General features: G+C 38.0%; 1 protein-coding gene across 2 annotated transcripts; it reads left to right on the top strand.

Moving 5' to 3' along the window:
• Window positions 1-7,872: 7,872 nt before the first annotated feature.
• On the top strand, window positions 7,873-12,427 carry RANBP6 (RAN binding protein 6). Of its 2 annotated transcripts, XM_019439651.2 has the most exons (2): window positions 7,873-8,027; window positions 9,143-9,330. In XM_019439651.2, exons 1-2 carry the CDS (start codon window positions 7,892-7,894, stop codon window positions 9,211-9,213), a joined length of 207 nt encoding a protein of 68 aa, XP_019295196.1. In that variant the 5' UTR covers window positions 7,873-7,891; the 3' UTR covers window positions 9,214-9,330. The 2 variants fall into 2 exon arrangements, with proteins under 2 accessions (XP_019295196.1, XP_019295195.1); XM_019439650.2 differs by having other exon boundaries at window positions 7,873-12,427.
• Window positions 12,428-13,945: the final 1,518 nt, after the last annotated feature.

Here is a 13,945-nt window from a genome sequence, read left to right as displayed (position 1 = left end):
ATTTCTTGCAGGACTAGTTTAGCAGTTGCAAACTCCTTTTTTTGTTTTTCCTCCAAAAACAAAATTCTCCGAAAATTCTTTATCTCTCTTTCTATTCTGAATGATAGCCTTGCTGGATAGACAGAACATTCTTGGCTGAAGATTTTTCCCATTCAGCATGATGAATATATTATGTCACTCTCTTCTGGGTTGCCAGGTTTCTGTGGAGAGATCTGCAGCTAACCTTATGGGTCTTCTCTTATAACTTAGGGACTTCTTTTGTCTTGCTGCTTTTAGGATTTTCCTTTATCACTATGTTTTGCGAATTTAACTACAATCTGTCATGGTGTTGACCTGCTTTTATTGATTTTGATGGAAGTTCTCTGTGGCTGGACTTGGATGTCTGTTTCCCTCCCCAGATTAGGGAATTTTTTAGCTCTTATTTCCTCAACTAAACCTTTTGCCCCCCTTTCTCTTTCTTCTCTTCTGGGACTCGTATGGTACTAATGTTATGTTTGATGGAGTTCCTGAATTCCTTAAGTCTGTTTTCATGATCCATAATTCTTCTTTCTCTCTTTTGTTTAGTTTATTATTGTTCATTATTCTGTCTTACATATCTCTTATTCACTCCTCTGCTTCTTCAGTCCTGTCGTCGCTATATCCAGTTGGTTTCGAATCTCAGTTATTGCATTTTTCATTTCTGACTTTTTTTTTTTAACTCTGCATTAAGAGTTTCCTGATGTCTTCCATACTTTTCTCTAGCCTGGCTGGGAGCTTTATCATTCTTGCTTTAAATTCTCATCAGTCATATTACTTATATCTGTTTCAGTTGTATCCGTAGGTGTGACCTTTTCTTGTTCTTTATTTTGGGATGAATTCCTATTTCTTGGCATTTGTCTAGGTCTCTGTCTTCTGTGGGTTAAAAAAAAGCCAATTGTGTTTCCTGCTCCTGAGAGTAATGGCTTTATGAAGAAGAGGTCCCAAAAGAATGAATAATTTCCCCTCACACATCCCAGGCATTTTTCAGATTACTGTTTTCATGCTCTCTATCTTGGGGTTGCTTGCCTGCCTGGAGCAGCACAGTGCACTTTGGGCTCTATCCCAGCCAAGCCTGTTGACTTTTAAAACTCCAAACTTTAGGGATGTGGTATGGTGGAGGCCTGTGCTAGTCCTCTGGGGGAGGGTCTCACCATGCTGGGACTGATGCAGGTTTGACTGAGAAGGGCAGTCATGCCAGAGCACAGGGTATGGGATTTGGAACACAGCAGGGTAAAGAGCCATATCCTTGTGAACAGCCTTCAGCAGGTGTCTCGCCTCTGAGCCTATGCTGAGCAGCAGGGGAGGGAAATGGAACCAGCTGGCTCTTTTGACCCTGGGGAGGTGTGTCTGTGAACCCTACCTCTTACAGATGCACTCCAAGAAGAGCAAACAGTCTCTCCTTGTGTGCCTTAGGTGATCCTCAGATTGTACCATCTGTCCCCTGGGTTGCTTTCATGACTTCTCTCTAGGAATAGGGCAGCACCCTCAGGGCTCTATCCCAGTCAAACCCAGGAACTTCTAGAATTCCAGTTTTTGCACCCCACTGGTTGCAAAATCTCATGAAAATCAGCCCCTTTCATTTTGCTAATTAGTAGCTTTGGAGAAGTGTTCTTGTGTGACTCCCTGTGCACTCTTCTCTCATGCCTTTCTCTATGATGAGGGCTTGCTCCCCTCCAGAACACTCGTGATCCATTTCTCCTCCACAGCATGTCTCTGCACTTCTTACCTTCCATGATGTGGCCTTCTCTCCATCTAATTGTGCAATTCGTTTTGTCAGTCTGTAAGTTAATTTATTGGATATTTAGAATGATTTGGTAGCTATCTAGCTGTGTTTGAGGGACAAGGCAAGCCTAGGGTCCTTCTACTATGGCACTACCTTATCTCCCATCCAGAATCTTATTAATAATGATTCTTCACAATAAAGCTAAAAAAAAAGACCCAGGTTAATAAGTTGGGTAATGGATGTTTCCTATTTATTTTAAAGGCAAAATTAGAGCAATTAAAGGAAATGGGCTCATAACGAAAGAGATATCAGAATGACTGAATAAACAAAAATAAATATCTTCATTAGACATTTTCCTAAGTTAACATTTTCAATGGGAGGGGTGATTTTATGTCTCTTATGTCTTTTATTATGTAACAATTTTTCTTCTCCTTTTGGATGAGAAATTGGGTCATTTTTCAAAAACAAAATGAAACAAAAATAATGAAAGACTATAACTACTTGGGTCAAGATTTATTGTAAAACTACAGTAATCAAGACAGTCATTGTGGCATTGAAGTAAGGATAGACATAGATTAATGAAACAGAATAAATGGTTCAGAAATAGGTCTACATATATATGGTCAATTCACCAAAGGTATCAAGGTAATTCAGTGGGAGTAAAAGTGGAGCAACTATAAATCCAAATGCAAAAAGAAATGAACCTCAACCCATGCCTCACATAATATACAAAATCAACCTGAAACAGATCCCATATATAAATGTTGTATCTAAAACTATAAAGCCATAGAAAAAAATACTAAAGAAAATCTTTGTGACCTTGAGTTGAGTCCTATTTAATTAAGTAGGACATAAAAAGCCTTAAAAAATGTAAAAAGTGATAAATTAAACTTCACCAAACCTTAAAACTTTTGATTATTGTAAAGACATAGATGAAAAAGGAAAGGAAAAAATATTTGAAAATATATATCTAGTTAAGGATTTGTATCAAGAATATAAAAATAAATCTTAAAACTCAAAAATAAGAGGACAAAAAAAACTAGAATTTTTTAAATGGGCAAAAGAGGGGCACCTTGCTGGCTCAGTTGGTAGAGCATGTGGCTCTTGATCTCAGGGTCATGAACTTGAGCCCCATGTTGGGTAGAGATTACTTAAAAATGAAATTAAAAATGGGAAAACATTTTGAATAAACACCCCACCAAAGCAGATACACAAGTGGCAAATAAGCACATACAGAGATGCTCAACACTGTTAGTTCTTAAGAAAACACAAGCCAAAATCACAATCATATTCCACTACATACTCACTGGAATGACCGAAATTTAAAAAAATGAGAATCCCAAGTGCTGACAATGATATGGAGCAGCTGGCACTTTCATACATTTTGCTGTTGAAACGTAAAATGGTATAAACACTTTGAAGAGCACTTGACAGTTTCTTATAAACCTACACTTACCCTTTAACCAAACCATTCCTCTCCTAGTATTTGTCAAGAGAAATGAAAACATATTTTCACAAAAAAATTGTTCTCATATGTTCATAGGAGCTTCATTTATAATAGCTTAAAACTTGGAACAATCTGGGGCACCTGGGTGGCTCAGTTGATTAAGCATCTGACTTCGGCTTAGGTCATGATCTCGACGTTTCTGAGTTCAAGTCCCGCATTGTGCTCTGTGTTCACAGCTTGGAGCCTGGAGCCTGTTTCAGATTCTGTGTCTCCCTCTCTCTCTCTGCTCCTCCCCCACTCACGCTCTTTCTCTCTCAAAAATAAATAAACATAATTAATTAACTAACTAATTAATTTAAAAAACTTGAAACAACCCAAATTTCTCTCAGTTAATGAATGCACAGATTGTGGCATATTCATATAATGGAATAAAAAGGAAAAAATATGCAACAGAATGGATGAATATCAGAAACATTGTGTTGAGAGAAAGCATCCAGTTACAAAAAGTCACACACTAAATGATTCCATTTATATGAAATTCTGGAAGAGACAAAGCTATAGCAACAGAAATCAGATCAGTAGTGGCTTGGAGCCAGGAGTGGAGAAAGGAGATTTTCTACTGAGGGACTGACCCAGGGAACTTTTTGGAGTAATGAAAATGTTTTCTATATAGTTGTGGTCATGGTTACTGGACTGTAATCTAATTATATAATTATAATGGGTGAATTTTATTCCATATAAATTATGCCTCAATAAACCTGATTTAAAATAAAAAAAATACTTCATAGGTGGTGCAGTGTACTTCCTATTGCATCACTTAATGCCTGTTATGAGCCAAGGACTACTTGGGAAAACAAACCACACTAAGTACCTCAAGAGGAGATTTTATTTAAGGGATTGGTTATACAGGTGTGGGATATCTGAAAGAGTAAATAAAGAGCACTGAAAAAAACAAAAGATGATAACTGAAGGAACTTCCCTAAAGCTGAGGGAACAAAATGGAACTGGTATCTTTAAACTCAGCAGAGGGACCTCCCAGAGTTGAAAGTGAAACCTCTGAGGAAGGGGTGCCCCTAGGCTACTGCTGGTATCTCTGCAGAGATGAGTGAGATTAGACTTTCTGAGTGTTACACAAGGGAGGGAATGGTTGCCACCAGGAGGAAGGGCCATGGTTAGGGCAGTCCAGGCAAGAAAAGGAAAAATGGAAGGGAATAATCCAGTTTCTGTCCTTTTCATACCCTCCAAATCTCTAATGGCTCTTATTGGTGAAATCTATCAGGGACTCATTTATGGAAAGAGAATATTTTTTCCAGAGCCCAACCTCAGAATCAGAGAACAAATTATAGGAAGTATGGATGTGGACCTGAAAGACAACAGTAAATGATGCCTCTCATTTATCCCACGTTTAATAATATTAAGATTAATCAGTAATTTCACTTGGTTTCAGCTTAATTCCTCTATTATTATATTCCTAGTCAATATTTAACATTCATTGGTTGTTATTTCCTAAATTCATGATTTATTTTGGGGTTATAACACAGAAATTTTCTGATTTTAGCATTCTTATGCTAATTAGTGCACTTATTAGTTGGAATTCTGTAAAGAAGAATGTACCCTCATTATCTATTTGGTTATCCTGAAATACAGTTTGTACAGGAAAGGCAGGAAAAGTCTTGATTATTTTATCCATTTCATAGTTGGTGACCTGGCAACTTCCAAAAATGGTTAATAAGTTAGTGGCTTTTGTTAGTATTGGAAACTCAGCACTTTTGTGCATATATTTGATGTTTTTAAATCCATTATAGGCATTATTATTCTTTTTTAATATTCAGATTGTCTCATCTTAGGCCAGTGGGAGCCTTGATGGGTTTCTTGTTATTGTTGTTGTTGTTGCTGCTGTTTCCTGTATTTTTATTCTGGATTATTCTTGTTAAAATATCAAATATGTCCAATTTAATTCTGCCCCCCCCCCCCATTTGACTCTAAATCTCTCAGATCTCGGAATAAATTTGCAATTTATTTTGTACTTTTCTCACTTAATAAGCTGCTAATGAATACTTGAATTGTCTGGTATTGAGCTACCTTATGGAAACATTCTTAAATGGCCTCTCAATAGTGCAAACAGTTTTAAAAGCCAACTTTAATTATAAGGCTTAATAAAGTTCTTGAACTCTAACCAAATCTGCAAGTCCAGTCTTGATCCTGGGTATTATGCATGTTCCTGGGGCAAGGTTGGGGGAGGAAATGGTGCAAAAAGTAAATAGAAGAGAATTATACAATAGAGGAAGTACCTTAAGATTTTAAATCAGTATGTTTTTCTAAAATAAAAGATCATAAGTAATTTTCCCGAAATGGATTCAGTTTAGCTCCTACTGTTGATATGAAGACCATCACTATAGCACGTGGGAACAAGAAGATAGCAAAACGCAAATTCTGGGAGTCACTTTTTTGGGAAGCCTTTTTTTCCTTCAGGAAGAGTTAACAGTCCTTTGGTTTGAATTAACACTGCTGTTTATCCATTTCTAGGTAAATAAATAGGTACATTGCAGTACCTCCAACCAGATGCCCAGACTAAAACTTGGGGAAATTTCCTAAGCTGTTTCTTCTCTGAGTGCCATTGACACACCTCTTAAAACCTTCCAAATCCTTGATAGTACCTCCAAAAGTATAACTGAGTTCCCTGTTGCTCCACATCCTCACCAACAATTGCTATTATCAAACTTTTAAATTTAAAGCATTGTGTGTGGTATGTCTGTGGTGGTGTCTCATTGCAGTTTTAATAAGTCTTTAAAATACTAGTAGATATAGTATTAAGAGAAGACTCCTCCCTCCCCCATATAATTTTTAATATATATGTATAATATATTTGCTGAAACAGCAAATGCAAAGGCCCTGCAGTTAGACTTATTTAAGAAACAGTAAGAAAACCAGTCATCTGGAGCAAGATGCAAAACTGTAGTCAAGATCTTGGAATCAGAACTGAAACTAATCAGCGGTTCTCAATTTTGGTATTTACATGAAAACTCAGTGTGTTTGTTAAAATTGAACATTTGGGGGTTGCATTCCTCAGAGATTGATTCATTAGTTTAGACCTTGGTCTCTAATATCTAAATTTAAAAATAAGTATCTCAAGTGATTCTGATGCAGCTGGTTTTGGTTCACAGCATGAGAAACACTACTTAGAGAATAATGCTTCTTCCTAAATGAGTATAGTATTGCATATTACAATGTAATTTATGAGACTATTTTGTCTATCATCTGGTTAACTCCAAAGCTGTGATTTTCTGTCTTTCAGGGTATATGCAGCAATGTTTTACAAAATTAAAATTAGGCCCACTTGGAGAAGTTTAAGACAGACTTTGCAGTAAGTGAAGGCCTCTGATCATGTTGCAAAATTAAGAGTAATTATGGGGAAGTGGTATGGTGAAAGATCACTGGTGTTGCTTTCAGAAGAGGTACATTTGAGACTCAGCTGTGTCATCTTAGGCAGAGTCCTTAACCTCCCTGGGTTTCTATTACTTACCTAAAATTAGTATTAAAACTTTCCCACCAACTTTGCAAACCTGCATAAGGGTCAAAATGACTGAGTGGCAAAGTGCTAATACAAAAGTAAGATCTAATCATTGTTAGAGGAACGATCATTGTTTTTGATTGACACACCTACTTGAATTTAAAGAAACAATATTTAACTTGAAGGACATTTGTTTCTTACAATAATCTCAGCATCTTCCTACTAAAAGGAAAACCATAAAAGCATTTTACAGTGTAGGCAACATGCAAAGAAAACTTTGAGTGACGTGACCAAGGATACAAAATTAATTTACAGATAAGACCAGGATTCAAGTCTTCTGATTACTAGCCCCGATCACTTTCCACCATACTTTATTCAGTTGTTTTTCTCATTCTTTATTATAATCCACGGGCCAGGTGATTCTGACACACCAGGGTTTGAGCACCACTGTTTTTAGTGCTTTAGATGTGGTAGTGGGATGGCAATCAATGTCTTTACCTTTGATTGTACTTATTTGATAAACAGCTTTATTGAGGTATTATTCACATACCATACAATCCACCAATCTAACAATGCAATGGTTTTTAGTATAATCACAGAGATGTACAACTATCACCACAATTAATTTTAGAACATTTCATCACCCCAAAAGAAACCGACTATCTGATAGCAGTCATTTTACATTCTCTCCTTCCCACTGCCTCTGTAAATCTACTTTCCGTGTAGATTTGCCTTTTCAAGACCCTTCATATAAACGGAATCATACAATATGGGACCTTTTGTGACCGGCTTCTTCCACCTGGAGGGTTTTCAAGATGCAATTATTGCGTTAAAATTATCGGGGTAACAACAGAGCTAGTTTATTAATATAACGGAGGTAAAAAGTCACCCACAATCCCATTCTAATACATTCAAATCATACTTTTCTTTTTCTTTTTTTTCTTCTTCTTCTCTGCAGGTGCCTTTTCATCTGATTGGAAAACAGACCGAGGGTGTCCGTCATCCCCACCCCATCTCACTTATACCCCCCGCCCCCAGGCCCAGCAGCCCACCTCCGGGAGCTCAGACACAGCACCCCGCCAGCAGTGGATAAGCAGCCCCGCCCATCCCCTCGGGCGCCTCCTTTACGTCACTGTTTCTGGCCGCAGACCCCCTCCCTCCATCTCCGTCGCGGTTTCTTTGACAGAGCGCTATGGCGGCGGCCGGGTCTGCAGGGGTACCGGCCACAGTGTCGGGAAAGCAAGAGTTTTACCAGCTTCTGAAGAACCTGATCAATCCAAGCTGTATGGTGCGGAGGCAGGCAGAAGAAATCTATGAAAATATTCCAGGTCTGTGTAAGACTACATTCCTCTTAGATGCTGTCAGAAATAGAAGAGCAGGTTATGAGGTGAGACAAATGGCTGCCGCGCTGCTACGGCGGCTTTTGTCCTCTGGGTTTGAGGAAGTCTATCCAAATCTGCCTTCTGATGTTCAGAGGGACGTCAAGATTGAACTGATACTGGCCGTTAAGTTAGAAACACATGCTAGCATGAGGAAAAAACTTTGTGATATTTTTGCAGTGCTGGCCAGGAATTTGATAGATGAGGATGGCACTAACCACTGGCCTGAAGGTTTGAAGTTCCTTATTGATTCAATCTACTCTAAAAATGTAGTTCTTTGGGAAGTTGCACTTCACGTTTTCTGGCACTTTCCTGGGATTTTTGGGAACCAAGAGCGGCATGATTTAGATATCATCAAACGTTTGTTGGACCAGTGCATTCAGGATCAAGAACATCCAGCAATCAGGACATTATCTGCTAGAGCTGCAGCTGCATTTGTACTTGCTAATGAGAATAATATTGCTCTTTTCAAGGACTTTGCAGACTTGCTTCCTGGAATCTTACAGGCTGTGAATGACTCATGCTACCAAGATGATGATTCAGTGCTAGAATCCCTTGTTGAGATTGCAGATACCGTACCTAAATACCTGGGTCCTTATTTAGAAGATACTCTGCAGTTGAGTCTGAAGTTATGTGGAGACTCTAGACTTAGTAATCTGCAACGCCAGTTGGCCCTTGAAATAATAGTGACCTTGTCTGAAACTGCAACCCCAATGTTGAAAAAACATACAAATATAATTGCACAGGCAGTTCCTCATATATTAGCAATGATGGTTGATCTACAAGATGATGAGGACTGGGTAAATGCCGATGAAATGGAAGAAGATGATTTTGACAGCAATGCCGTCGCTGCTGAGAGTGCACTAGACAGACTGGCTTGTGGGCTTGGTGGGAAACTTGTTTTACCAATGACTAAGGAGCACATCATGCAGATGCTTCAGAGCCCTGACTGGAAATATCGACATGCTGGATTAATGGCCTTATCTGCCATTGGAGAAGGATGCCATCAGCAAATGGAATCAATTCTAGATGAAACAGTTAACTCTGTTTTGCTTTTTCTTCAGGATCCTCACCCAAGAGTGAGGGCTGCAGCCTGTACTACACTTGGGCAGATGGCTACAGATTTTTCTCCTAACTTCCAAAAGAAATTCCATGAAACAGTGATTGCAGCTCTGTTGCGTACCATGGAAAATCAAGGTAATCAGCGTGTACAATCACATGCGGCTTCTGCACTTATTATTTTTATTGAAGACTGTCCAAAAACATTGCTAGTTCTATATTTGGATAGTATGGTGAGAAATCTACATTCCATCTTGGTGATTAAACTTCAAGAATTGATTCGGAATGGAACTAAATTGGCCTTGGAACAGCTTGTGACAACCATTGCCTCAGTTGCAGATACAATAGAAGAAAAATTTGTTCCATATTATGATATATTTATGCCATCACTAAAGCACATTGTTGAGCTTGCTGTTCAGAAGGAACTCAAGCTTCTGAAAGGAAAAACTATAGAGTGCATTAGCCATGTTGGTCTTGCTGTTGGGAAGGAAAAATTTATGCAAGATGCATCAAATGTGATGCAGCTATTGTTGAAGACACAATCAGACTTAAATAATATGGAAGATGATGACCCTCAGACATCTTACATGGTTTCAGCATGGGCTAGAATGTGTAAAATTCTTGGAAGTGATTTTCAACAGTACCTTCCACTAGTTATTGAGCCTCTTATTAAGACTGCTTCAGCTAAACCTGATGTTGCTCTCTTAGACACACAAGATGTGGAAAATATGAGTGATGATGATGGATGGCAATTTGTAAATCTTGGAGACCAACAAAGTTTTGGAATTAAGACTTCAGGACTTGAAGCAAAAGCAACTGCTTGCCAGATGTTGGTTTACTATGCTAAGGAGTTAAGGGAAGGATTTGTGGAATATACAGAACAGGTTGTAAAGCTGATGGTTCCTTTATTGAAATTTTATTTCCATGACAATGTTCGAGTGGCAGCAGCAGAGTCTATGCCTTTTCTCCTGGAATGTGCAAGAACTCGTGGCCCAGAATATCTTGCACAGATGTGGCAATTCATATGTGATCCCTTAATCAAGGCTATTGGGACTGAACCTGATACAGATGTACTCTCAGAAATAATGAATTCTTTTGCAAAGTCCATTGAAGTAATGGGAGATGGGTGCCTTCTTGATGAACACTTAGAAGAACTAGGAGAAATATTGAAAGCAAAACTTGAAGGACACTTTAAAAACCAAGAACTGAGACAGGTTAAAAGACGGGAAGAAAACTACGACCAGCAGGTTGAAATGTCTCTGCAAGATGAGGATGAATGTGATGTTTATATTCTTACCAAAGTATCAGATATTTTGCACTCTTTATTTAGTACTTACAAGGAAAAGATTTTACCATGGTTTGAACAGCTTCTTCCATTAATTGTAAATCTAATTTGTTCGAGTAGGCCATGGCCAGATAGACAGTGGGGATTGTGCATATTTGATGATATTATAGAGCACTGCAGTCCAACCTCATATAAGTATGTAGAATATTTTCGGTGGCCAATGCTACTAAATATGCGAGATAACAACCCTGAAGTCAGGCAAGCAGCTGCTTATGGCCTGGGTGTTATGGCACAGTTTGGTGGAGATGATTATCGTTCTTTATGTTCAGAAGCTGTCCCATTGCTGGTAAAAGTTATTAAGTGTGCAAATTCCAAAACCAAAAAAAATGTCATTGCTACAGAGAACTGTATCTCAGCAGTAGGGAAGATTTTGAGGTTTAAGCCTAACTGTGTAAATGTAGATGAAGTTCTTCCACATTGGTTATCATGGCTTCCACTGCATGAGGATAAAGAGGAAGCTATTCAGACTTTGAGTTTTCTCTGTGATTTAATTGAAAGTAACCATCCAGTTGTACTTGGTCCAAATAATTCCAATCTTCCCAAAATAATCAGTATAATTGCAGAAGGAAAAATTAATGAGACTATTAATTATAAAGATCCTTGTGCTAAACGCCTAGCTAATGTTGTGCGTCAGGTACAGACTTCTGAAGAATTATGGTTGGAATGCATATCGCAACTTGATGAGGAGCAGCAGGAAGCTCTACAAGAGTTGCTAAATTTTGCTTGATGCACGTTAATGTCACTTGAATATCTTCTACCATAAAAGTAATTCCAAATAACTATTGTGAATGGATTCCATTACAATTGTGAGAACTGTTCTCTCCTTGCCAAGCAGTTTATATTCCTTCCCTATATGTTTCTCCAGGATTAGTCAGTGTTACAGCCTTGTGTTCACCTTGCATGTTTTATCTTTTAAATATAGAGCTTGGTGATAACCATTGTCTTAGTGTTTGTCACCTTTCCCCTAGTTGATGTGAAGTACATAAATTGTTGCTACTTGTCTGAATTATTGATGCTGGGCAAACAGTATACTTGTGTGAAGATGTCATGCTGCCCATCACAAGGTGCTGAGAGCTTACAAAGATAGGAGAACTTCCAAGGCAAACTATTTGGAATTGTGGGTGAAAGATAAAGTGGCAAGCTTATTCCTCCGGGTGCTTTTCATGGTAATGGGAGGATGCTGAAATTGGGAGATACTGCCTTGGATGTGGGAGATTTCTCTATATATTATGTGAACTTTTTCATCATGTCCTCCTGAGAACTGGGTGAAGCATATCCATATTCTAGTCCTCAAGGTGTCCAGCTGAGAGTTAAGAGAATTGTAAAATCTTAGCCTGACTGGTCTCTATTTTTCAAGTTATCCAGGACTCTAAGAACTATGGTTACTGCAAAGGGTATCCCGGTACATGGAACATTGGTAGCATGTAACATACTATTCTGCAGTGTTTGACAAATAGTAAGTAATCAATATTTGTGGGAGTCAATCAGTATTATGTGTTTAAGCAGAATATTGCATTGTGTATATATGCCATTTTCCCCCTGAAAGCAGCCCAACAAGGAGAGAAGCCCTGATTTAAAATGGAGTTTAAATAGATTTCTATTTTGAAGAAGTTCTTAATAGATTCTATAGTAGCACTGAAGATGAAAGGGAAGCAAAATTAATTTTATCTTTAAACATGAGAAAAAACGGCTTTGACTCCAGTCAAATAGCAGATGTGCATTTTAAGAAAACAGCTAATCTAGAGTTAATTAATTGGAATGTTGATCTTTAATGTCCAACTTTTTGTAGGGTAGAAAAAAAGCTTTCTACTCAGTGAATCATTGACCCAAAATTTAAGAACAAATGTATCTGTCATGATTTCCTGGGGTATTGTGAGTACTGTGTATGTAAAGTATTTAGCAAATATTTAAGACCTAGTAAGTGCTTAATAAATGGTACCTGTTAGTGCTGTTGTTTGTTTGCACCTTTGCTGTGTGTGTGTGTGTGTGTGTGTGTGTGTGTGTGTGTGTGTGTTAATGGTTTGGAATTCCTTTTACATTAGAATTTCCCTGATTCACTCCCTGCCAGTTCAGATGAGCAGGCCATGTAGGCTGTTGTGGACAGAAATATGAAGTTGAGATTTTAGATATGGATTTCCTGTCCATTCCCTGCAATGATTTATTATTTATTACAATAAATAATAGGAAAGGACATTAAGTATAGTATAGTCACAATTTTATTTAAGATAAATAAAAGTATACATAAATAAATAGAAAAATTCTGCAACAAGATATTAATAAAATTTTCTCTGGGTGGTGGGATTAAATGGCAATTTTTCTTCTCACTAATAATTTACCTACAACCAACATATTTCTTGTATAATAGTTTTTTTAAGCTTAAGGATCTGATCCTACTTTCATAAAAGCTAAGATCACAATCATTGTGGCCTCTCCATGACCTATAGCTGTGGTTCCTTCAACTCCTACCTCTTTATCTTAATTGATATCCCATCAGAAGCCCTTGATCAAATTTCTAGCAATTCCCTACACTCTTGTGCATGAAAATTGGAAATTCTGCCAGGTGGCCTTGGAGAATTAGGTACCTTGGAGAATCTTGAAGTGTGACAGACCTAGATTTGAATTTTGGCAAACTACTTTCTTAACCTAAGCATCAGTTTCTACATCTGTAAAATAGGCATAATACCTATGATTGTTGTGAGAATTAAAGGTGATAATGAATGTAAGGTGCTTGGTGGCACAGGAGTCAATAAATACAATCTATGTTATGAGAGAGTCATGAAATAGAGTTGGTGGCTAAAGATAAAGAGGGGATATTTGCTGGGGGAATGGTCAAAGGAAATGAAGGATGCTCAATCAGACTCATTTTGGGTTGCCATTTGCTGAAATTAGACTGTTCCCTGGCTTTGTTGCTGTGAGCTGAGGTACATCTAAGGGCTCTGAGGAGAAAGCGAAATGTCTCATAAATTACAAATGACTGATGAGAGGAGACCTTGAAAACTGGATAATGGGTGTGTGGGAGTGTCAATACTCAATAAGTGTTCTCATTTAACTATTTTACCTAATTCTGCTACTTAAACTTACTGCTACTCTTTTCCCCCCTTCTCCCAAAAGCTTTGAAGTTTTGACTTTTATTGGTTCATTAAAGGTTCACAATAATCAAGGATCAGAATATCCTGACCATTTGTTTAGATGACTTGTACTTTTAAAATGCTTGATTTCTAGGACATAATTGCCAGTTTCAAGCTAGAGCATTCTTTGTAAATAGAAACATATGTGCATCTTTCTCTTTTTAAAAAAATTTTTAAATGCTTATTTATTTTTTGAGACAGAGAGAATATGAGCGGGGGAGGAGCAGACAGAGAGGGACACAGTATCCGAAACAGGCTCTAGAGGCTGCGAGCTGTCAGCACAGAGCCTGATGTGGGTATGGAACTCACCAGCTGTGAGATTGCAACCTGAGCCA

The sequence above is a fragment of the Panthera pardus genome, unplaced genomic scaffold, assembly GCF_024362965.1.
Source record: "Panthera pardus isolate Hobbes unplaced genomic scaffold, ASM2436296v1 HiC_scaffold_20, whole genome shotgun sequence".
NCBI classification, from domain to species: Eukaryota; Metazoa; Chordata; class Mammalia; order Carnivora; family Felidae; genus Panthera; species Panthera pardus.
The sequence above is the reverse complement of the archived record's forward strand: the minus strand, read 5'-3'. Positions and strand labels throughout refer to the sequence as shown.